The sequence below is a fragment of the Callorhinus ursinus genome, unplaced genomic scaffold, assembly GCF_003265705.2.
Source record: "Callorhinus ursinus isolate GAN/ISIS: 27379988/994484 unplaced genomic scaffold, GSC_fseal_2.0 scaffold36, whole genome shotgun sequence".
NCBI classification, from domain to species: domain Eukaryota; kingdom Metazoa; phylum Chordata; class Mammalia; order Carnivora; family Otariidae; genus Callorhinus; species Callorhinus ursinus.
Window position 1 is genome coordinate 3,486,659 of NW_027397098.1, and position 25,740 is coordinate 3,512,398.

At 44.2% G+C, this 25,740-nt stretch overlaps 1 protein-coding gene across 7 annotated transcripts in view; it reads left to right on the top strand.

The window, feature by feature from the left end:
* Positions 1-25,740, top strand: part of FRMD4A (FERM domain containing 4A) — a 595,336-nt gene that overhangs the window by 469,461 nt on the left and 100,135 nt on the right. For all 7 annotated transcript variants that reach the window (XM_073879886.1, XM_073879884.1, XM_073879883.1 and 4 more), the window contains 3 exons: positions 1,901-1,985; positions 17,274-17,330; positions 18,259-18,281. In XM_073879886.1, the coding sequence (XP_073735987.1) occupies positions 1,901-1,985; positions 17,274-17,330; positions 18,259-18,281 (165 nt within the window). The remainder of the gene's footprint in view (positions 1-1,900; positions 1,986-17,273; positions 17,331-18,258; positions 18,282-25,740) is intronic.

The window sequence follows — 25,740 nt, forward strand, 5'->3', positions numbered from 1 at the left end:
AGAGAGAGAGAGCATGAGAGGGGGGAGGGTCAAAGGGAGAAGCAGAACCCCGCTGATGCATACAGGACTGGATCCTGGGACTCCAGGATCATGACCTGAGCCGAAAGCAGTTGCTCACCAACTGAGCCACCCGGGCGTTCCTTTGGGACCACTGTAGACCCTTTATGGAGCCTCCATGACCTAAAATACCTCCTCCAAAAAGCAAGAGGCAGGTGCTTCTTTTTTTTTTCTTGCAGGGAGAGACTGGGTGGCAGAGGTCCCCCAAGGATCCTACTCATTCCCAAACTTTGTAAGAATGAGCTCCATACTCTTAATTTCCAAATATTTTGTAGACTCTCACCTAGGGGAAATTGTATTAATACCTGTTTATTGAAAATATCTGCTAGTATCTGAAGTTACTCTGGATTCACTCACAAGTTGAAACGAGTCTGTATGATATTAATCACAGCAGCCTCTGCACACCCACACCGGAAAAATGACAGAAAACACAATCCATCTGCGGACAAGAGGTTACAAATGGGTGGGCTGTGGGCTTGTCCTTGCCTAGGGGTGTGTTTTGTTAGCCTCATGCAATGTTGGTTTGTTGTTTTTGTTGCTGTTATTGTTGTCTTCATCCAAATGAGTTTCCAGTATTTGACAGCGTAGACTTCTTAGGTGGAGAACCACTGACCGGGTCCCTCAGTCTTCTTTTACAGTCTGGAAAACAGAAGCCCAGAGAGATGAAGTGATTTGCCCTAAATCATACAGAGCTGGGACCAGATCACTGGTCTCTTGACTTCCTCCCCAGGATTCTTTCCATCATACTGTAACGCTGTTCTAGAAGGACCTAGCCCTTACCTTCCCATTACACCTGCTACTGCCACCGCCACCTCGGGGTAGCCCCAGTTTCCAGGAGGCAGGTATCCAGTGGCCCCACTCGGGGCCTGTTCCCTGGCAAGGCTCTGCCTTCCATCACCCCCTCCCTGCACGCGACTGGTCCCTAGACAAGTACAAGTGCCTAATCTGATTACGTGATTTAATAAACGCCAAAGTCAATGCATAAAAAGGTGCATTAAACGTAAACGTAAATAATTTCAGCATGTTTCATCATGAAAGAAATCTATAAGCTCCATCTGGATAAAAATCCAATTCTCATTTGGCTTAATATGCATTAATACCACAGCATTAAGAGCACTTACCACAGCTCTCTGGATTCGCAGAAATCAAATCGCACCTCACCGCCTTTGGGAAGATAACGTCGTAACCATTTGAAAGAGAAATAGGGCCTCCTTTTTCAATTGAGCAGAAGAAATTATCTTCAGGAAATCCAACTCAACAGTGATTAGGACCAAAACAATGTATGAAAGTCCAATAATATTATTTAAAAATTGGGGGACCTGGGTGGCTCAGTTGGTTAAGCGACTGCCTTCGGCTCAGGTCATGACCCCAGGGTCCTGGGATCGAGTCCCACATCGGGCTCCCTGCTCGGCAGGAAGCCTGCTTCTCCCTCTCCCTCTGCCTGCCTCTCTGCCTACTTGTGCTCTCTCTCTTTATCTCTGTCAAATAAATAAATAAAATCTTTAAAATATATATATACATGTATAATTTAAAAATTGGAAAGCAGCTCGAGAGAAAGAAAGGAGATGGTTGAGTTTAACCCCCGCTCTGGTGGGAGTCCCAGCTCCCTGGCTCTGGTCAAGGTTGTCAAGCATGGCAGTCCTCATGTGCTAGAAAGGGGCTTGAAAAACTCTGCTTTCTTTCAAAAAAGAACCATATGAAAACAACTGACCACATCTTTTTCTTTTTCATTTAGGATGGGGAGTTCTGGTCCTCATGTCAAATCCTGTAGCTCAGAAAACAGCTGATTTTCAGCTTGATCGGTTGCTGCTTCTGTGGCTCATTAGCAGTTTTTCTCTTTCAGGTTCTATATAGAAAGCATCTCATACCTGAAGGACAATGCTACCATCGAGCTCTTCTTTCTGAATGCTAAGTCCTGTATCTACAAGGTAAGAACTCTCCTCCCGTTCAGCTTTCCACTGAAAGCCAAAAGTATCATTTGAAGCCAGAAATCCCAAGTTGTTGCCCCAATGTGATTTTATTGATTAGTAGACATAATTTATAAGTGGATTGCTATAAATAAATGAGAATGTCCTAAAATAATACTATTCATTTAACTACAGAATTCCTCCTAATCCCATCACTAAGTTTTTTGGCTCCTTGGAAGTGCGCCTTTACCTGATTTTAGGGGTCCCCTTCCCCTGGCAGCTGAGACAAAGAGGAAACATGGACAGGGAGGGCAGATGCACTAGTCCATGCAGATAGTTCTCCTAAGGATGAGTGGACTTTTTTTTTTTTTTTTTGCAGAAGTCTTTTTGGTTTATTCTTCCTGGTAAATGTTAGAAATACATTGTCATATGTGGCCAAACAAACACACACAAAAAAACTTCATTGGAATTGTATCAAATGATGGAGAGAAGTTTGGACGGGGAGGGAGAATATATAACTTTAAAACAGTAACTCTTCCCATTCATAAGTATGAAATGTTTCTCCATTTAGTAAATTGTTTTTATGTCCCTTAGTTAGGTTCTATAGTTTGTATAGTTCTTTCTTTTTAATTTATTTTAATTTTTTATTTAAATTCAATTTAGTTAACATATAGTGTATTATTAGTTTCAGGGGTAGAATTTAGTGAAAACAGAGATGGAGACAAACCATAAGAGACTCTTAACTCTAGGGAACAAACTGAGGGTTGCTGGAGGGGAGGGGGGTGGGGGATGGGGTAACTGTGATGGGCATTAAGGAGGGCACCTGATACAATGAGCTCTGGGTGTTGTATGCAAAGGGTAAGTGGACTTCTTATAACCAAATGCATGCATTATCTGACTATTTTTAGATATTCTGGCAATATCTCTCAAAGGGATGCTACTGGCACTTTAGGTGGGCAAAATTTTTTAATTATACTAAAATACACATAAAATTTATCATTATAATTACTTGTAAGTAACCAGTTCAGTGATTTTAAGTGCATTCACAGCGTTCATGTCTCCATCCATCTCCAGAACTCTTTTCCTCTTGCAAAACTGAAACTCTGTACCCACTAAACACTAACTCCCCATTCTACCCACCCCCAGCCCCTGGCCACCACCATCCTACTTTCTGTCTCTATGAATTAGACTACCCTAGGGACTTTATATCAGTGGATCCTATAGTGTTCATCCTTTTCTGACTGGCATAGTTCACTTAGCATTATGACCTCAGGGTTCATCCACATTGTAGTGTGTGTCAGAATTCCCTTCCTTTCTAAGACTGAATAATATTCCATTGTATATAGAGACCACATTTTTTCATCCATTCATCTATCAGTGAAAACTTGGGTTTCTTGCACCTCTTGGCTATTGTGAATAATGCCCCTATGAACATGGATCTGTAAATATCTCTTCAACACCCTGCTTTCAGTTTTTTTGGGGTGTATACCCAAAAATATGGTAATTGTATATTTAAATCTTTGGGGAGCTGCCATATTGTTTTCCACAGGGACTGTACCACACAATATTCCCACCAACAGTGAGTAAAAGTTCCAATTTCTCAACATCCTCTCCAACAGTTGTTATTTTGTGGGTTGTTGTTTGTTTTTTTTAATAATAGCCATCCTGATGGGTGTTGGGCAGTATCTCATTGTGATTTTGATTTGCATTTCCCTAATGATTAGTGTTGCTGAGCATCTTTTCATATGCTCATTGGCTATTTGTACATCTTCTTTAGAGACATGTCTGTTCAGGGACAATTCTCAATTGAGTGGGACAGTCCCTTGCACTGCATCCAGTTCCCCCATCTGCTTGCAGTGTTTCCTTTCATTGGCCAACCCAAAACGCCCACATACGTTTCCAGCACACACCCCTGCCTGGGGAGAGGGGCTTGCAGACACCACCGGGGCTGAGATCCTCTACTGGGAGAAGGTATTTGTTTGTTTGTTTGTTTTATTATGTTCAGTTAGCCACTGTATAGTACATCATTAGTCTTTGATGTAGTGTTCAGTGTTTCATTAGTTGCATATAACACCCAGCAATTTCACTCCTAGGTATTTACCCCAAAGACACAGATGTAGTGAAAAGAAGGGGCACATGCACCCCAATGTTTATAGCAGCAATGTCCACAATAGCCAAACTGTGGAAGGAGCCGAGATGCCCTTCAACAGATGAATGGATAAAGAAGATGTGGTTCATATACACAATGGAATATTGCTCAGCCATCCAAAAGAATGAATACCCAGCATTTGCATCAACCTGGATAGTACTGGAGGGGATTATGCTAAGTGAAATAAGTCAAGCAGAGACAGACAGTTAGCATATGGTTTCACTCATATGTGGAACAAAAGCAATAGCATGAGAGAAGGTATTTGAAGGAAACACCCACACTGCTTCCCTTGTGTGTCATGACTGCAAGCTTCAAGGCACCACCTCAGGTCAGCTCATTAACAGCCACAGAGAAGGACAGCCTATCACCTGTGGCATGCTAGGTGCTGAGTGCTTTCTGTAAGTTGTGTGGCTGAATCTTCCCCACACTTAAGAGGTGAATATTACTTTTTATCCCTGTTTCCCCTGGGAGGAAGATAAGTCACAGATCTACTGAATGGCAGTGTCAGTGGGGGCTGAAGCTGGCAACCCGACTCCAGGTTACGGAGCTCAGCCACAGGGCTGCTCTGAGCCCCAGAGGGCAGGCTTTCCCCCAGAATGGAGAATGGCCCCCCACAGCCACAGAGGACTTCAAAGCTAAGCACACTCATGGTAAAGTGGTCAGTGGCTGAGGAAGAAGTCTGAAGAGATCCCACCACCTATATTTTCAAGTTTAAACCCTATTTTAGGGGATTACCACAAACCCACCAAACATTAAAACACACGCATGAGTTGGATTGGTACATCAGCCGTCAGTTTTTCTTCTGCAAGTTCTTCAGCACATTCATTGCACAGAATAGTCCCTCCAAATGCAAATGTCCATAATAATAGAAGGCCTGGTAGGGATCAAATTTAATTCTGTGAAAGGACCTCACTTGGTGACAGTTGCTGAGCCAGGACTTAAACTGGGCTCAAACCCAGACCGCGCAGACTGCAGTATTTTGGGTTTTTGCTGAATGGGGGAAAAAGACACTAAATGCAGTTCCAGGAACTTGCAAATTCCTTCCTCTCTCTAAACGTGTTTTCTCATTCTAGCGTGGAAATAAGACCAGCTTGCACATTGCAAGAGTCCCTGAGGGCTTTTGTTTAAGAATGTGAAGAGACATTGAGAAAGTTCGGGAATAAAATGCGAGACTGTCCACCAGGGGGCATACTGGGGCAGTAAATGTCTGGAAATTCCAGTTACCGAACTGATGAAATCAGCTCAACCAAGTAAAAGGTGGCCCCAAATCATGCTTGTCCAGACGCCTGGGGAAAAGGAAAGAAACAGTTTTTCACTCAGAGTTGTTCAATTCAGTCCAGTCACAAATGCTTACCCGGAGCTGAAGGCTGCGGTGTTTCTGAACACCATGCTCGCAGAAGACTCCGGGATTCATGGAAAATGAAGAAGGAGAAGAAATCCTCAGAATTTAATATTACGGGTCCTCCAGGGAGAGGTGGCCTGCCACATCATCCTGCCTACTGACCCAGCTGCTGTCTGGCTCTTCTCAGGATCCGCACTAAAGCTGGCTTCCCTGAAGTTTCTGTAGGAGACCAAGTAGGGTCACAAGACTTGCCTGTCTCCCTCCTGTCATCAAAAATAATATTTGCATTTGCATACATTGGCACTTGAAGCTCCTTTAGAATTGTCACATATATTATCTTATTTGAGCCCAACAGGGAAGTAGAGCCAGAATCATTAGCTTTACCGAGAAAGAAACTGGGGTCAGAGAGGTTAAGGGACTTCCTCAAGGACCAAGGACCGGAAGTGGTTGAACAGGCAGCGGGGCTCTGTTTGGAGCCCCGCACACCTGGGTTCCTGTCCTAGCTGTGCTTCATAGTCAATGCAATCAACGTGGATGCCTTCTTTGATGTCTCCAAGCTTAATTTTCCTCTTTGGTTGAACAAGGACATTAAAGGACCCGACCCAGGGCGCTTGGGGGCACACTCAGTTAAGCATCCGACTCTTGGTTTCGGCTCAGGTCATGATCTCAGGGTTGTGAGATCGAGCCCTGCGTCCAGCTCTGTGCTCAGTCAGCTTGAGATGCTCCCGTTATGCCCCCCACCCCCAACTCACTGGCACGCGTGCTCTCTCTCTCTCTCTCTCTCTCTCTCTAAATATATGAATACGTCTTTAAAGGATCCGACCCACATCCTTCTTAGGAAGATGAAGCAAGATGAAGCATGAGTGTCGTTGGTTAACCCTGTGCCAGGGACATTATGGGCTCCTGCTGTGGACATACTGCTCACTTGGATCCAGACCCAAGTTGTTCGTCTCGGCTGAGGGTTTCTGTGTGCCACCCACACCACCCCCCAGCACTTCAGGGGCCTGGAGGAGCCCAGAGGGCAGCGCCAGACACACAGCCTGGACATGATGCTAGTAGACGGGGGCTTCCGCTTACCCAGCGCAGGATTCATATATCAGCTCCCTCCCTGTTTCCCTGGGAACGATCCCGATCCCTGCAGTGTACCAGAATCTGAATTGTTCGGATAAATGAGCTCTTTGTTCCTGCTTCCTCCAAGCACTGCTTCATTCACTTTTTAAAGCATTGATACTTTTTTTTTTTAAGAAAGAAAGAGTGCACGAGTGCATGAGCGGGGGAGTGGGTGAGGTGAGGGGCAGAGGGAGAAAGAGAATCCCAAGCAGGCTCCATGCTTAGCACGGAGCCCAATGTGGGGCTTGATCTCACGACCCTGAGATCATGACCTGAGCCGAAACCAAGTTGGTCGCTTAACCCGACTGAGCCCAGGCGCCCCAAATTAATACTTTTATCAAAGTAATATGTGATGCAGTTTAAAGTCAGATGGTTCAGGGCGCCTGGGTGGCTCGGTTGGTTAAGTGACTGCCTTCGGCTCTGGTCATGATCCTGGAGTCCCGGGATCGAGTCCCGCATCGGGCTCCCTGCTCGGCGGGGAGTCTGCTTGTCCCTCTGACCCTCCCCCCCTCATGGGCTCTCCCTCTCTCTCTCTCTCTCTCTCATTCTCTCTCTCTCAAATAAATAAATAAAATTAAAAAAATAAAATAAAGTCAGATGGTTCTAAGAGGCTTATTATGAAAAAAAGCCTACCACCAAGTCCCACCACCCTCAACAATTTTAGCTGTTTTCTTCTGGGTTTTGCCTCTCTATGTCCAAATAAGTTGGCACAAGGAATTATTCCTTGGTTATATCCATTTTAGATTTATTGAATTCCAACTGAGATGGGTGAAGATTAAAGTCTCCAATACAACCACCCACACTTTCCCGTTTCCCATTTTCCCAAAATGGTGGTAAGCCCAATTCTGGGTAAAAGCCGCAGCTGACAGCATTACATTAGTATGACTAATCCAAGCAGCATCCTCTGGTTGTGATTCCCATTTTAGACAACCCCTCGTTTTACCTAAAGGTAATAATTGCCTTGCTGTTACTTGTTTAGTTTCTACGGGCCCATCATTTTTTTCCCAAGACCTCCTACAGACTTCCAAATGAATGCCCACATTAATTTCCAAATGCATCGGGTAATTCATCCGTTCCTCTCTTCGGTTTGGTTTTTATTTTTGCCTCCTTTGTAGTTTGTTCTGGGACCTCCCTGTAGCCACCCTCCATCTCTCACTCCAGTCTGGACCTGGCCTCGTCCGCAGCCCTCAGCACCGGACCCCCTCCCCCATCCCATCAGTCCCTCACCAGCTCTGGAGTGTGTCCTCTCTCCTGGATCCCGAGTCTCCCTGTGTTTTGTTTTATGCCATCGTTTCACTGGAGAGCATCCTCCAATAAATCCCTGGGAAAGTGCATATGAGAAGTACAGTTTGGGTCCTTGCATATCTGAAAAAGTCTTTCTGCTACCTTTGTATCTGATCGATAGTTTGAGTAGACATGGAAATACGGAATGAAGACATCTCTCAGAATATCCAAGGTGTTGCTTCAGAGTTTGCTCCGGAGGAGTTTGCTGTGCTGTACATTGTATGTGGACCCTCTCCCCCTCTCCTGCCACTACCCATGGTATCTTTTAGGATTTCCTCTTCATTCCTCTTCATCTGAGATTTTAGGGCGGTATGCCTTGAAATGGGTCTTTGTAAATCCGCTAGGCTGTGTATTTAATGGGAACTTTAGGCTGGATATTGGTGTTCTTCTTCAGCTCTGGGAGATTTTTCTGTACTATTAGTTTGATGAGGTCTCCTCTGTTTTCTCCGTGCTCTCCCTGTGGAACTCCTGTTAATGAGATGCTGGGCACAGCCTCTTGCTTTGATACCTTGTATCTCCTATTTTCCATCTCCGTCTCTTTATTCTACTTCCTGGAAGATTTCATCAATATGATGTTTAATCTCTGTTGGCTTTTTAACCTTTGCATTACATGTGTACATTGTATTGTCTCTTATCCTGTTACTGCCTTTAAATTTAACCTTCTCTTATTGTTTCAGTATTAATTATGCACGTTCTGTGTCCTTTCTGTTTCCTTTCAGTTCTTCCCCGCCCCCGCCCCCGCCTGTGTATTTCCTAGTTTAGCCTCTGCCTTTCCTACAGGAGACTTGCCTCAGTCATCTGCTGATCCTGGTCTATCCTTCCATGTGGAAGGGGGAGAGGCCTCCTGGTGGGTACCCCTGGGGGCCGACCCACTGGCAAGCTGGTTCTTTCAGTAGGAAGCCCAGATGGCAGTGTTTGGGTGCCCTTTGCCGTGGTCTCTCCAGAGGAGAATCTTCCCCCTTCCCGTCTGGGCCCGGCCTCCCCTTCCAGGCTCGGGGAGGGAACCCCTCCACTTGGGGTATAGACTCCCTTTCTAATCCTGGTGCTTCTGATGGGGGCCTCATTCCAGCTTCCTGTTCATCTTCTCCAGAGACCAAACCTCTGGCCCTTTCAACAGTAGAAAAGTGAGGAAGGATGTCTCATTGTGTTTTGTTCTGTTTGTCATTTTCCCCAGACGAGGAGCACCACCTTCCTGGCTTCCACTCTTTCTTCACCAGGAGGCAGAACCCATGACCCAGTGGGTTTCTCCCTCACGTCCCCTTGCTTTATACTTTACACTCCCGTGTTTTGTGCAAAAAGAGCAGGAAAATATAGTCATGATCAAACCCAAGTTGCTGAGGATTAGAATATGGTCACGAGAGAACAGGGTTCTAAGCGTGAACTTTAAGTGGAACAGGATGAGGTACAGAATGGGGGTCCCTGACACCTCACACAGCTGCATGCTCAACAGCATTTCTGATGTGGTTTTTCTTTTTTTTTAAGATTTTATTTATTTATTTGACAGAGAGAGCGAAAGAGAGGGAGAGAGCATGAGCCAGGGGGAGGGGCAGAGGGAGAGGGAGAAACAGACTCCTCCTTGAGCAGGGAGCCTGATGCGGGGCTCAATCCAGGAACCCTGAGATCATGACCTGAGCCGAAGGCAGATGCTTAACCAACTGAGCCACCCAGGCGCCCCTCTGATGTGTTTTAACTCACCGAGGAAAGAACATTAATGACCAGGGGATGGATAGAACTCATTTAGAAATGTACGTCTTGTTCCGTGGGAAACTCCCATGGGAAGTCTACCCTTGATGTTGTGTGTTCCCTGGAAAATCACACAAGAAAGCAGAGCACTCTTGCCAAGGCTTCTGTCTAGAAGTGGATTCCCATGCCAAACTGAAGAAGCCCATAGGCCAGCCCCACAGGAGGCAGTGGGCTTGTCCCACCCGATGGGAGTAATTGGGTGGATGTGGATTCTGATCTCAGCTCTTGCCCCACCTTTGGGCTACTGGACTGAATCCTGCCCTTTCTCCACTGATAAAGGGAAATTGCTGTCAAAAATTAGTCACCACAGTGATTTTCAGAAGTCTTGCACACCACAAGTGCTAGGTCATAAAATGTTAAAATTTAACAATTTAAAATTTTAAATTTAAAAATTTTTAAGAAGAAGGAATTCCAAAGATGATAAGGGATTGACCATCCACTCTTAAATATATATATGTCACACTTAAATGCTTGATCTCAACGCTTATCCTGTCCAACAATGATATCCAAAGAAACAGAACACATGATCACCGTCGAAAGGTGGACTGTAGTGTCCCTCTTTGGGTTGGAGGGAAGGTTGGCATGAGTGTTCTTCGGAGTGAATTTTTATGATCACCTTCCATGACCTATCACTGAACTAGGCATATAGACAATGCTTAGGAAATTGTTGTTAATAGATTGCTTTCCAGTCCCAGGGAGCAAGGATTTGTGTATTTCCTATGAAATTAGCAAGTCTGGTGCCTGCGTGTACCCACTGAGAGCAGATCATGTCAGAAAAGAGGAAGCTTAAAATTCCTGCTTTATGTGGGCTGGGGGTCTTGCCCCACCTTCTTTTCTGAGATGTCCACATTGGTCTGGGAGCTTCCCATGTTGCTGAAATTTTAAATAAGCATCCTTGGGCCACATTTGCCATGTAGGGCTAAACACCATCGCTCTTGTTGAAGTTGCAGTAAGTGGTCTTTATCCAAGATCTTCAGAGAGCTTTGCTAATGAGCAAATTGTATCATCTCATCTAAAGAGAGAGACAAAGCCCGCAAATCAGGCCCCGCAGGACAAAGGACCCAACATAAATCTTCATCTCAGACCCTCAGATTCCTAGTCCTTATAGCGTAGTTTGATTGTTAACAGGGTTAGCGTGTGTGCTCATGTGACACGGGGCGGGGGGGGGGGGGGACAGAGAGGGACTTTTGTTTTCAATTCTAGAAATAAATTCACTTGGGCTCATCATCTTGGTGGTGCCTGTGACCTCTACCAGAGAGACTCCCCGGGGTCACGGCACGGGCTGTAAACAGGAGACAGCAGGAGGAACCGCTGTGCCACAAAGTGAGAGCGTGGTGGCCCAGCCTGAGTGGCCTGTACCCCAGTGGCTCATCAGCCAAACATGAGGTAACTTGACTGATGAAAAACTGGCAAAGGGCTAAGGAAGACGGTTGTGCAAGACCATGTCGGTCCTGTCCCGCACTGCAACCCTGGTTTGCTCGAGGCATCTTCATGCTGCCATTATGGGTTGTGCAATGACCTGGGGTACCTATACGGGCGCAGGGAGGCCAACTCTGGGCATCAGGGCCACTTGGATGATACACTCACACTCGTAGACACAACGCTGTCCTCCTGTTTAAAAAAAATATGTCTTCCCAACGATTCCTGTAAATGCTCAACAGTGCTCAAGAACAGAGGCAACACTGGGGAGGTCAGATTACAAACCCCCGTGTGCCTAAATAAATACTACAACCAGGATATTTGTAGTGTGTCTTGGGGTTTCCAGATCACCCCTCCGTGTCCTCACCAAACTCAGTAAAATAATTGGAAAAGAAATCATTTATCCCCCTTCTCCTGATGAGGAAAATGAAACTCGAGGAGATCCGGTGATGCATTCAATGTCCCAGAGCTGTTGGGGGATGGGAACTAGAACCTGGAACTTTCCAGCGAGGGTAGAAATGATCTTAAGGAGGATGGCAAGAACCTGTAATCTTTAGGCATTTTGTGGTAAGAAGAGGGGTGGTAGCGGTTGGCGAGGGTTGACTGAGAAAACCCTTGGGCTGGCTCTGCAAATTGTTCTGGATGGACTTGGTATAGATCATCCTCACTGAAATCTTGTCAACCTATCCTATGGTGGTTAATCACGTTTTCTGTTACAATTATCTTATACATCTTATGTGGAAAATTGGAATTTCTGTCGTTCAAATCCGACAACGGAGGAATGCTCTTCATTAAGATCCCTGAGCTGTGTGAAGACCACCACCAAGCCCCTCAGAGTGAGGGGATCGTGAAGGGGACCTCCAGCGCTCAGTACTTTTGGAGAAAGTCCATAACACCTGCCGCTCGCAGGTCTCCTGGGGCCATTTATTTGGAACTTTTGGAGCCCCACAGATGGAAATCTTTCTGAGAATACTGTTCACGGTTACACTGCTGATAAATGACCTCAGGCCTCTTCCCTCAGCTAGTGAATCATCTGGGATCAAGCAATGCTGAGTGGGAGGAAGTGGGGCCATCCTCCCCAACCCCACTCTGAGCGTCCAAGCGCACACCTGCAGATAGCCACGTTTTGTCTTTCCGTGGCATTTTTCAAAAGATCAAAGAAAGCCAAACACGTTACTCAGTAGTAAGTAAAACTCTGGATGCCCAGAGTACACCCCGAGTGGCCGTAATAACCGGAAAGCATCACATTCCCTTCTACCAGCACCTTCCTTGTGCCCGTGCATCTAAGGTAAAGTTCTTACGTGCCCATCAGACCACCCTGGATCCCTAGGTAAGATTGGAGCTCAGCAAACGCCCCGAAGATATGCCTCTCCAGTGGCTCTGAAAGCCTCAGGGGCACAGAGGAGGGTTGTACCCCGGCCTCTGGGTCAGGCCAGCTGGGCAGCACCTACAGCTCTTCCTTGACGGGTCTTTTCCCACTCCCCTGTCCCATGCTGTCCTCAGCTAGGGCAAACCCAGCGCCAACTTGGCATGCCCTCTTTGTCGTCTCGTGCGGCTTATTGTCTCTGCTGGGGCAGAGACTCGTGAAAGATACCACCTCTGGGTATTACCAGAGAAGTCATGTAAAAATAAGGCAGAGTTGTCTTTTGGATGGTTAGGTGGCAACATCGTGTGTGACTGGAGGGGAGGGATAGATGGAAACATCTATCCATCCCTCCACTCGGGAAACTCAACTTGTAGGGTTTTATTTTTTATCTTAAGATTTTATTTATTTGTCAGAGAGAGAGAGCAAGCATAGGCAGAGGGAGAAGCAGGCTCCCTGCCCAGCGAGGAGGCCGATGCAGGGCTTTGGTCCTGGGATCATGACGTGAGCCAAAGGCAGACGCTTAACCATCTGAGCCACCCAGGCGCCCCCAGCTTGTAGGTTTTGAGGCACAAGAGGAAACGTGTGGTGTGGGCAGAAAGTCTCAAACGCTGTTGCATCGCAGTGGATTTTAAAGATTAAATCCCCCCGGGAGGGCCAGGTGTCAAAGGAGGGGGGAGCACATTGTGAGCAGGAGACGTTGGGGAAGGGGGTAGAGGCTGCACGGTAGGAACGAATGTTCTTCACAGTTCGGAATGTGTCCTCCCACATTCCTGCATTGGTTCTTCCACACACCATTTAGATGTCTGGGCTGACTCCTCTGAGGACAGACAACAAGACGATTCTTGAGCTCAGTCAGTATTAACTAGGGATGGGAAGAAGTAATGAAGCAGCTCTTTTCCATCAGGTTGTGCAAGCGTGCACGCTATCTGAGCCACTTCAGCCTTTAATTCCTTTTCCCTCTTCCTGGACACATTTTGACTCGCCCTGTTTTTTTAATATCTTCCCTGGGAGACGGTCAAGGTCAGAGAAGGTGAAAACTCACCCCAGTTGAAGGGTGAAGGTGCCCAGTTACCCTGAGGACGGGTGTGGTGAGGAAGAACTTGGGTAAATCGGGGCAGGCCTTGAATCATGCATTTTTGGTAGCTTTGACTCGGAATAATGGCACATTCCAGTTCACGTTCACCACCAGGTTCATTTCTGACAGACTCTTCTGGAACTGTATAACAGGCTGCATGAAATAAAATGAAATTTTCAAAGACCTTCCTCTGCCTTTGCTAATCTGCCGCCCCTCCCTGGTACTTTTTCATTTAGCAGATGAGTCAAATAATGAACTAAAAGCTATGTTCACACTTAAAAGGGTTGTTCCTGATGGCTGGTTTTGAGTTGCATGCTACTTACAAGCCTCTCCTCGAAGGTTAACGATTAGCCCACCATCGACCATTAGCTGCACTATGGGTGTAAATGTTTGACAGGAGAGCACACATCCCGGTACGGGGCCGCGCACGTGAGCGCTCAGCATGTCCTTGGTGGGAATGGAAAGGAACGGCGTGTGAGTAGAAATGGGCCATTGTGGAAACCCTGGACAGTGTTCCTGTTAAGTCACTTGTACACTGTTAAATGATTTACATTCTGATGGGATCTGGTAATCCCCGAAGGGCAATTGCACGCATTCCTCTGTCTCCCAACCCTAACAGTCTATATCAATTATGGTGGCCGTAAAGCTCTCCGCTGGTTACGCATAAAGAATTATTGTGCCCGATTCTTCCATCTGCGCTCTCCTTGGTTCTCTTAGCCCACACTTCTAAGGTGGTTCGGTAGCAAATACGATTATCCATCTTTGTAATTACTGAGCCTGAAAGAGCCCAAATGAGATCCCTCCCTCAAAAGATACAGGCTTGCTTGAGTGTGTTGTTTTGAATTCCATGATCCAGTTGTGGACCACAAAAAGAAATTAATCAGAAAAGCCATGAGTTTGGTTTATAATGCGAGGGAAAAGTAACTCTACTTTTAGCTAACTTTGATGATACAGTTCTGAGAACATGTTGGCTGAGACCAAGTCCTTATTTTTTTTACTAGAAATATAATTGACATATAACATTATAGTGGTTTCAGGTGTACAACATAATGATCCAATATTTGTGTACCTTGTGAAATGACTCCCGTAGTAGGTCTGGTTAGTATCCAGCACCCCACATACACATTTTTTTTCTTGCAATGAGAACTTTCAAGATCTACCTCTCTTTGCAGCCTTCAAATATACAGTATAATAACAACTATAGTTACTGTGCTGTATATTACATCCTCGGGACTTACTTATTTTATAAACTGGAAAGTTTTTAACCCTTTGGCCCCCTTTACCACTTCCCCCACTGCCACCCCCCAGCCTCTGGCAACCACCAACCTGTTCTCTGTATCTATGAATTTGAATTTTCTTTCTTTCTTTTGGATTCCACATATAAGTGATATCATATAATACTTGTCTTTCTCTGTCTGGCTTATTTCACTTAGCATAATGCCTTCAAGATCCATCCATGGTGTTCCAATGGCAAGATTTCATCCTTTTTTATGACTGAGTTAATATCCCATAGTGTGTCTTTCCCACATTTTCTTTATCCATTCATCAGTTGATGGACACTTAGGTTATTTCCATGTTTAAATAATGCTGCAGTGAACCGGGAGGGGGGTGAAGATTTTTTTTCGAGTTGTTGTTTTCATTTCCTTTGGACAAGTACCCAGAAGTGGACTTGCTGGGTCATAGGCTATTTCTATTTTTAATTTTTTGAGGAACATCCATTCTGTTTTCTGTAGAGGCTGCCCCACTTTACACCCCCACCAAGAGTGCACAAGGGTTCCTTTTTCTCCACGTGCTCGCCAACACATGCAATTTCTTGTCTTTTTGATACTAGCCATTCTAACAAGTGTCAGGTGATAACCCCTGAATCCTTACTGACTTAGGCGAATGCATGCACTCCGGGAGGTCACCTGCTAGACAAGAGGTTGCAGGATTGTTTCCAGCCTCCTCTTAAGGCCTTATAGCTTTGGGAGAGTCCTTTGACATTTCTGGATTTCTGATCTCAATAAAAGCAGAGGGCTGGGCTGGCTGGTGTCGTCGAAGCCTGGCTTAGCTCTACGTGCTGTGGTCCCGTCATCTGCTGTAGCATCTAGTGATATGAGAGAGAGAAAAAGAAAAAATGGACATTTCTACTGAAGTTTCAAAACAGAAGTACAACATTAGTTCATTTGTTTATTATTTTTCTGTGCTGATGGACTCCAGAGTTCCCTCTGTTTGTTTTTTTTAAGATTTTATTTATTTGACAGAGAGAGAGAGCACAAGAAGGGGGAGCAGCAGAAGGAAAGGGGGAGGGAGAAGCAAGCTCCCCGCTGAGCAGGGAGTCCCACTCTGGGCTCGATCCCAGTACCCTGGGATCATGACCCGAGCGCAAGGCAGACACTTAATCAACTGAGCCACCCAGGAGCCCCAGAGTTCCCTCTGTTTTTAAGATCTAAACTATATACGGCAGTACAGTGCCATGCACTTAAAATCTGTGAAGAGGGAAGATCTCGTGTTAAGTGTTTTGTACCATGTGGTAAACACACACACACATAAAGGGGCACGAAGACACTTTTGGAGGTGATGGATGTTTATTACCTTCAATGTGGTGATGGTGTCACAGATTTTGCACACGGCCTAACTCCTCAAATTGTGTATATGAAACATGCAGGGTTTTTGTGTTTCAATTACACCTTAAATAGGTGTTTAGAAAACAGATATGAACTATATACATATTGAAATGTATATGTATTAGATTTTTTTTCAAAAACCACGGAGAGGTTTATGTCCTTTTAAGACCATATCCATAGATCATGATTAAATATTTTTTTAAAAAGATTTTATTTATTTGACAGAGAGACTCACAACAAGAGAGGGGGAGTCAGGGGGAGTGGGAGAGGGAGAAGCCGGCTTCCCGCCAAGCAGGGAGCCCGACGCGGGGCCCGATCCCAGGACCCCGGGGTCATGACCTGAGGCGAAGGCAGACGCTTAACGACTGAGCCACCCAGGCGCCCCATGATTAAATATTTAGGGAAAGAAGGAATAGGAAAGAAGCATTTTAAAACTTAGACTCTGTGGGGCACCTGAGTGGCTCAGTCAGATCCCAGGGTCCTGGGATGGAGGCCCGCATCAGGCTCCCTGCTCAGCGGGGACCCTCTCCCTCTGCCTGCCGCTCCCCCTGCTTGTGCTCTCTCTCTCTCTCTGACAAATAAATAAATTAAGTCTTTAAAAAGATAAAAAATAAATAAACTTAGATTCTGTGGCAGTGCTGGTCTAAAGAACTTTGTGCAACGACAGAAGTGCCCTGCATCTGCTCCGACCCCGTGGCGGCCGACAGCAACACCCGCCTGTTGAGTGCTTGAAGCAGTGGAGGCCACTGTGATGAGAAACTGTATATTTAATTTCATTTCCTTTTAATTTGAAGAGTTACAATCCTGTTAGGACTTTTTTTTTTCCTTCAATAAAGCCTTACTCCTGGTTCTAGGGTAGAGTTTACAAAGAAAACACAGTTGGATATCAAGTAACCTTACTCCATTGATGAACCAGATTAACAAATTTGTAAAACACTCAGGACTGGCCCACCACCTAATTTCTCAAGATTTAAAAGATAAGGCCTTTGAGGTGACTGAGAAGACCCAGGACCACTGGGTCCCTTCTGGCTAAAAGCCGTGAATGGGATGTCAGGGAGCATTTGGGGCCAAGTCACTCAGACCACAGGTATTCTGAGTGTTTGAGATTCTGTGGGATCGCTCAGAAAAGGAACACCGGGCCTTTTTCAAAGGAGGTGTTGTAAAGAAATCAGTAAAAGTACCAAACTTACCTTCCTTGTTGATTTTTCCTTTCAGGAGCTGATCGACGTCGACAGTGAAGTGGTATTTGAATTGGCCTCCTATATTTTACAGGTAGGTTGTTCTGCCCTCATCTGTGCATCCCAGAGCCAGACCCAGAAGAGACAGGAATAAGATTTAGCATCCACAGCTAGCTGCCATATCTTCTCCCTACTCGCCATCTTATTTATTTATAGCACTAACGGGAAGGAGCTACGCCGTAGCAGTAAATAGGAGATCCTGGTATTCCCAAGTTTCACGACGGTGTCTGTCTGCAAAGGAAAACTGTCTCTATATCATTTGAGTCTGGGGGAAACTGAGATCATTCAGTGACTCCATTTTCTTCAGGTTTGGTGCCCTCCCCACTCTGGAGAAAGCCAAGTCAATAGCAGAATTAATTGCCAAGAGAGTCACTTCACACCCCATGGAAAGGCAAGGAGAGACCGTCAGCTTATGCGTAAAAGAGTTATTAATGAAAAGTAGCAACAGTGACAACATTAGTCACACTGGCAAGATGAATTGAAAGAAGGTCATTAATTTATTCCTTCCACAAAGCTTTATTTTGAACGACTACTATATTCAAGGCATGGTGCTAGATTCATTAAAGGTTCCATGGTTCCTCGGTAGTATAATCGGGAAGGAGCCCACAGTACAAGACAACACAATTAACTCGGGACAGAGACGGCTCTACCCAGACACACCTTCCGATTCCGAATCTTTAAACTAGAAAAAGGTAAACCAGGGTCTAAGAAGGCGAAACGTGCGTTTTGTCATCATGAATCGCTTTCTTTGTATATAACTTTCTAAAGTGTAATTTAGTGTCTTGGATTCAGGTGGCAAATGCCCGGTCCTTTCCTTGTCGGCTTCCTGTAGCAGATAGGACAACAGAAGTAGTAAGCTGAGCTTCCTCAGTAGAGAAGCTGTCGTGACCAGGGAATGTGTTTGAAAGTCTGGCACACTGAACTGGAACGTTTCCCTGACGTTGACTTTTTTTCTTCTACAGGAGGCAAAGGGAGATTTTTCTAGGTGAGTTTACAAAAGGTTGGGGGGTTTTTTTGGTTTTGTTATTTTGGGGGGTCATGTGCTCTGTTACATCTCTATTAAAAGAAATTATTCTTTGGATCCTTTGTAGGACGACAGTGCTTTCATATTATATATTAATGATGAGATCCAACTACCTCAGGCAGAGGAAATGTAATAATGGCAAGGAGGATCTTCTGTACTAAATGAAAAGCCTAGAGGTGACTAAAAGCTGAGAGTCGCACCCAGCGTCACCCATGGCCGTTGTCTAGAGGGTGGTCAGGTTGCCCAGGTGTGTCCATGGAGTCGGGAATCACCGCTCTGGTGTGACTAGGGCTTCAGACAACCCTGGGATGTGGACATCTCTTTCTCTCCCTCTCTCATTTTTAGTGCCCTGACCCTCCAGAGGACGCATGCTATCCCATAGGGAGATTTCCTTCGTAAAAGTATTACAGCCCTCCGCTTCCACTTTTCTTCCTTCTCCAGATAGTACATTGGAGAGAATGTCAGCGCTTAACCCTGTAGAAGTGCCAGCTCCAGTCTTGCTGTTCATTCCCTGAGGCGTCGCCTGCCACCCCACGTGGTTGCATTGCCTCTCAGCTTCTCATGATCATTCCTGGAGCCTGTACAGAGTAGGGAGGGGTAGCCACCCACCACCAGGACTGTCTGCTCAAAGACAGACGTGACTCCTGGCATTCTGTGTTACTGAACTCCCTGAGAGATGTCTGGGATAGCCTGTGTGTTAGAATCAGGGTCTAAAGGTCCAAGAAAACAGAGTGTCAGGGCATAGCATTCTGGCTTATCCATAGGAAAGTAGCAAAATTGGCATTAAAAAGAAAAACAAATCCTGCCTCTACTCCTTGAAGGAACTTGTGTGTGTTTCTCATGCTTTGGTGGATTTGATCTGTAACGTAAATATCTTGGGTTTCGCAGGCCCTACAATCTCTGTTGTCATTACTCAGCTCTCCCTTTGCAAATGTAAAAGCAGCCATAGACAGTAGGTAAATAAATGAACGTAGCAGTGTTCCAATAAAACTTTATTTATAAACTTGGAAATCTGAATTCTGTATACATTTTCTTGTATCATGAAATACTATTCTTTTGATTTTTTTTTTCCCCTAACCATTTAAAGAATGTAAAAGCCATTCTTAGCTCGTGGGACATATAAAAACAGGCAGAGGGCTGGATCTAGCTGGTGAGTTGCAGTGTGCTTACCCCGGATTCTAAAATTAGTCCCTTCAGTTCAGTTTGAATATTTGCATAAGGAGACCTCCAAGCCCCTTTTATTTAGACTTCCCAAGTTCTTGCTATAAAGCAGAGATAGTCATTTTTTTTTTTTTAAACTAAGGCTGTTTTACAGCCTGAGCTGGAGACCTTAAGCATTGTAGGTGGCCAATGACCATTGACCACATTTGTTGAATGAAACATTTTCTATATCCTGCAGATATCCTGTTTTTTATAGTTGTTACTTTTTTATGCCCTTCATTTAGCATTGGAATTTGGGGGGTTTGATAAGTGCAGGGTCATTATACTTACAAAGGTTTCTGGTCTCATGAAAAATCGTTTTAACAACCACAGGTCCAGTGGATTCTCTGAAGGTACTTTTCTCCCCTTGGCATTCACGAGCTCTGAACTCTGCTGTAAATATTATTTATTTTCGAGAGTCCCCTGACAGGATGGAATGTGAACTGGGACCAGCGGAGTCTGGCCCCCCAGCTCATGGGAACGTGTGGCCACAGGGATTGCCAAGGAGGAGGATGTGTAGGCCTGGCCTCCCAGTAATTCATGGCCCCCTAATGAGCTTGTGGAATGCCAGCTTGTGGGCCTCAGAGAAACAAAGCATCCTGCTTTAGCTTCATTTGTCAAAGCGCTGCCTCTCGGGTTTGTTTGTCCCCAGCTGTCTGGCGAGAGAACTAGCCTCCAGGGGAGGGAGAGGTCAGACACCTTAGCGCAAAGGTCAGTTTATCTGCCAGCCTAGCACTCCCATCATGGAAGGTGGAGGTGATCCATTATGTGGGGTGCCCTGATAAACACCCGGTGTCTGCACCAGGCCCAGTGTTTGGAGGCTCCCAGGGTCTGGAGTTTGGGAAGAAGAAAAGTAATTCTAAATTCCTTGTTTGGGCCTCTTCCCACCTATGCCCAGGGAAAGCCCCAGAACATTGACGTTGAGCATATTTGGTTTGGTGGCTGAACATTAGGCATGTTAGATGTCCCATTCTCATAATTGAGAATTTTAGAGTTATCTTTTGCTCTCTTAATAATTAATGCAGGACTGTGCCACCTTAGTTGTATTTAACTGGAAGGCCTCGATTTGTATACATACCCTATAAATATAATACGTCTTCCTGAACAGTGTCAATAAAATGAGATGTCGGTTTAGAATACAGAGACCACAGAAGGCTTTTAATTTTTTTAAGATTTATTTATTCATTTATTCATTTGTTTGTTTTAGTTTGTTTATTTGACAGAGAGAGAGCAAGAGCACAAGCAGGGGGAACAGCAGAGAGGGGGAGAAGCAGGCTTCCCGCAGAGCAGGGAGCCCGACACAGGGCTCGATCCCAGGACCCTGGGATCACAACCCGAGCCAAAGGCAGACGCCTAACGGCTGAGCCACCCAGGCACCCCAAGATTTATTTATTTATTTTAGAGAGAGAGAAAGAGAGTGTGAGCAGAGGGTGGAGGAGAGAGAGAGAATCCCAAGCAGACACCCCACTGAGTGTGGAACCCCACGTGGGACTTGATCCCTGGACCCTGAGATCATGACCTGAGCCGAAATCAAGAGTCAGACACTTACCTGACTGAGCCACTTGGGTGCCCCTGCAGAGGGCTTTTAAATTAGGCATGGTCCAGGGCTTAAGTCTAGGATATTCTAGACTCTAGAGGCTTAAAGAACCTTTTTTAACTAATAGTCACACACGAAAGACAAAGTAACACTTTCATAACCAGAGGGTCCTGAATCTAACTTCCTAGAAGGCTGTTTTGCACCTGGGGGTGCTATTATTCTATATATTTATGTGTCGGTGAATATATACGAATTACATTTAAGGGGAATGAATATTAAACATTTACAAATTATGGGAGCAGTTTCCTTGAAATATAAGAAGAAAGGGGTTATTTTTACAAAAAGGAGAAGTCAAAAGTGCTGACATACTTTAATAGAAGGAGAACTGTGTACGGACAGCCCAGAATCAAAATCCTCACAGGCTGTCTGTTTCTTCTTTTGGACTCATTTTGCCCAGCAGACCCCTGAAGCCTTATTCTTACATAACTCCCTTTTCTTTCCAGTGAGTGGAAATGCTCACCGTCCTGTCTTCCTGGACTTGGCCATGAAATGTTGGGTTGAGCATTGCTGAAAGAAAATGACTGGGGTCTAGATAGACACGAAGCATTGTCCCTGGTAGGAAGAAATCTGTGTCATACATGTTCATATTCCAACATAATGTGGACAGATTTGTGAGATAGCATTAAAGGTTTAGGAAGTGGTCTTATCTAAAAATAATATTTTCTCACTTGTATTATTTTCCTTAGCACAGCATGATAATCGTACTTCCCTTCCTGGTGTCTGTTTGTGTACAAAAATGAGTGTCCGTCAACAATCCGGAAATCTAGAGTTGGCATTTCTGTTTAAAAACCATTGAATAGCCTAAGAATTGCTAAGCATGGCGGCTCTGTAGGCAGATGGTAGGTTGAGAAGGATCAACGCTGTTTAAAAACAGAAAGTTCTCATTTGATAATCGCTCCTGGACATTGGTCAGCTAACACACACTCCCCGTGATTTATACATACTTTATGCATCACAAATGCTGCAGTGGTTTGAGCGCTGAACACTGACATTTCCTATTTAAAAAATTAAAGAAAAAACCTTGAGTTATTATAGGAAAATAATAATCTCTTCCTTAAAAAGGTCAGTGCCGGAACACCTCATTGAATCAACTGAACAGGACGTCCAGATTGTATAGTTACATTCTGATGTAATTTAACAGAAGACTTCTTGCTTGATTTTTTTTTTTTTCTCTAAGGGGACCTTTACTGAAAAGCCTTGTGGCCAGTCTCTTATCTTGATTTGGGGAATCACCTCACATTTTACTTTCTGTCAGCCCTTTTGATACTTCCAAAAGGGCGCCCTGAGAAAAGGAAAGAAAAATCATCTTAAACATTTTGTCAAATCAGTCCGTTGATTAAAAAATAGCTTATGCTGAACAGCACAACTAAATGCCCAAATCACACTACCTTTGATATAAAGAACCATGCAAACATTAACAGGGACTAGTGAAAAAACATCTGTTATGTAGAATTTTTTGTTAAGATTTATTGAAACCAGATCAGTAAAAGCTCTGTTACACTGGGCCGTCTGTTGGGACCTGGAAGTATCTTTGTTATAGAGGACCAGATGTACTGATGCTAATCATTAAAACAGGATTCTACCAGTATAAGATTTATCAGGACCAGTAAGCAAACAGCACCTGGAAAAGACTGATATTAACATTTAACGTAAAGGTCTGTGGGCCACATTTTGCTTACCTGTTCTGCCGAGCCTGTCCTGTGCCTAAGGGGCAGGAGAAGGGAAACCTACATCTGCAGGCTCTCTCTGTTCCAAAATAAACACAGCAACCACAGGAAAAGAAGTGAAACAGTGATCAAGTACTTGGGGTCAGTTTATATGACATCTGTACAAAGTGAAATGCAGGTCCAACTATTAGCTCAGCAGAGTTCAGGAGTAGGGTAAGAAATTTCACCGTGTCCCGTTCAGCAACCTACAGGCTTCTAATTCCATTTCTTAAAATAATAATAATAATATATTAATAATAGAAATAATAATGTTTTCTAAAACAGAGCATTGCATTACTCAGTCAGTACTAAGGAGTGAGCAGTCCTCCATCACAGGGGAAATTGATTTTTCCCTCCCTTTCAGGAGAGGAGTTGGAGTATTTATATGTGCTGGAAAATTCCCTTTAACTTTCACAGGCTGCATGTTCTCAGGTCTCTGGGGGTACAATTAGAAGCAAAAAAAAAAAAAAAAAGTAATGACCTTTTAATATTTTATCTTCTGTAAACTGCGGGACCATGTGTTCACTAGTCTGGAAAGACAAAATGAAATTTCTGTGACAAAAAAAAGTATACCCTCTTGATTTTTTGTCCTTTGTTTGAAATCTTTTCTGCCTTTTCAACGAGCATTTCTGAATTAATGTAAATGAAGCTTGGCTCTCTGATGTCTGAAAACTCCAGGTTTGTGGGCCTTTTTGTCAGACCAGAACGAGACCTTTTAGGCAGTCGTAAGTTAAAGGCAGAATTTTAGAAGATCCATAGGAAAAGAAGACAAAGAGCTGGTTTTCTTCGGAAAGACCTTTTTAGTAACATAAACATTAGTGTAGATTGCTATCTTTACAAAGATGACAATGTTATTTTCTAGCCGGGTGTTGAAAGTTGATTAATCTAAGGCACCAGTCTGTAAATCACAGTTCCGAGTCCACTGATATCATTACTTTGCATTTACATAAATGGTTTTACAACTACTAAAGCAAGCTTGGCTTTAAATCATTATTAGGGCATTTGATCATTTGGCATATGTTTTCCAGCAATTTTTTAATTGGCCTCTTGAAAGAAACAGACTGGTAGTAATCATATAGTGAGCAAACTAGAGTTGCTGAGACTCTTAGATAATTAGTAAGAAATACTCAGACAGTGGTGTTTGGAATAGTCAACATTTGGAATATAACTGATATAACCTCATAGTATCTTTAATACCCCAAATTTGCAAATGTCCCTATTGGAAACTTACTAGAAAATTCATCTGTTAAGCTTGAAACACATCTGTCAGCCCAAAGAAGAGTTTCTGTGGGAAGAATTTAAGTTTATGCAATTCTCCTATATTATTTCACAGAAAGGGAGAGAGACAGAGAGAGAGAGAAAGGGGTGTATGATGTTTTTCCCATGATTTAAGCGAGAAACAGCCGGAATCTTTCACGCCGGCAAGGCCTTTTGAAAGGAAGAGAATCTGTGAAAATTTGAAACAAAATGTTCAAGTGGAAAAGTTATAAATTGTTACAGAAATCTTTGTTTTATGCACAAAAGTCCATTTTACTGAGATTTTCAAGTGTGTAATTCACATTTTCTGAGCATAGAAAAATATTCAGAGAGGGTATTTTGCAGGATGTTAGTCTTCAAATCCTATGGGAATGGTTTAGATCTAAAGTAAGGAGGAGGGGGCACCTGGGTGGCTCAGCCGTTAAGCGTCTGCCTTCGGCTCAGGTCATGATCCCGGGGTCCTGGGATCGAGTCCCACATCGGGCTCCCTGCTCAGTGGGAAGCCTGCTTCTCCCTCTCCCACTCCCGCTGCTTGTGTTCCCTCTCTCGCTGTGTCTCTCTCTGTCAAATAAGTAAATAAAATCTTTAAAAAAAATAAATAAATAAAGGAGGAGGTTTTGTATTATGATAGCTGTCTCTTTTGTGAAGCCTTTATGTGATGTCAGTATCTTTTTTCCGAGTTTTGTATAGCACAGTGGCTCATGGCTTTAACACGACGTCAGTTTTTCAAAATTAAGATTCCCACTCTAAAGGGTGATGTAGCAAATTCATCAGTTGCTTCTTCTTGTGCTATTTGAGTAAGATTATTGTCTTCAATTGTAGACTTACAAAAATTTTTAAAAACTGGTTTTGAATGTTACAAGTTTACAACTATGTTAGGAACTCACAAAGTGTTTTGCATCACCCTAGGAAGCCAAACTCACTAGTGAAGAAAAAAAAAATCTTTACTTAGATATATTAGTACTTAGCATCAGAAATAAAGGTACATAATTCATAAATGTTTGTAATTTTGCCCCTCCGTACAGTGTGGCCTGTTTATCCATGATCCATGCCCATGGATCTAGAATCTGGAATCTAGAATCTAGAATCCCATGCTAGAGAAGTCTCGAGGCGGGGGTGGGGGGGGTTGCGGGCGGCTTCCGTTTGTCCGCAGATGGTCACACAATTGCCAGGAGAACCTTTACAGACAACATCCCAGCTACCAGCTTTTCGAGCCCTCCCTACGCACCTAAAAAAAGTAGGTGATAGGGAGGAGATCGGCAAGTGTCTTATTTTCTTTGTTATAACGTGGACTTGAACTTGGTTCACAAAGAAGAAGGAGAAAGAAATAGTTCCCTGCATTTTTTTTAAGATTTTATTTATTTATTTATTTATTTGAGAGAGAGGGAGAGCATGAGTAGAGGGAGAGGCAGACTCCCCGCTGAGCATGGAGCCTGATGTGAGGCTCGATCCCAGGACCATGTGATCATGACCTGAGCCAAAGGCAGATGCTTTTTTTTGGTTTGTTTAATTTTATTTTATTATGTTATGTTAATCACCATATATTACATCATTAGTTTTTGATGTAGTGTTCCATGATTCATTGTTTGCATATAACACCCAGTGCTCCATTCAATCCGTGCCCTCTTTAATACCCATCACCAGGCTAACCCAGCCCCCC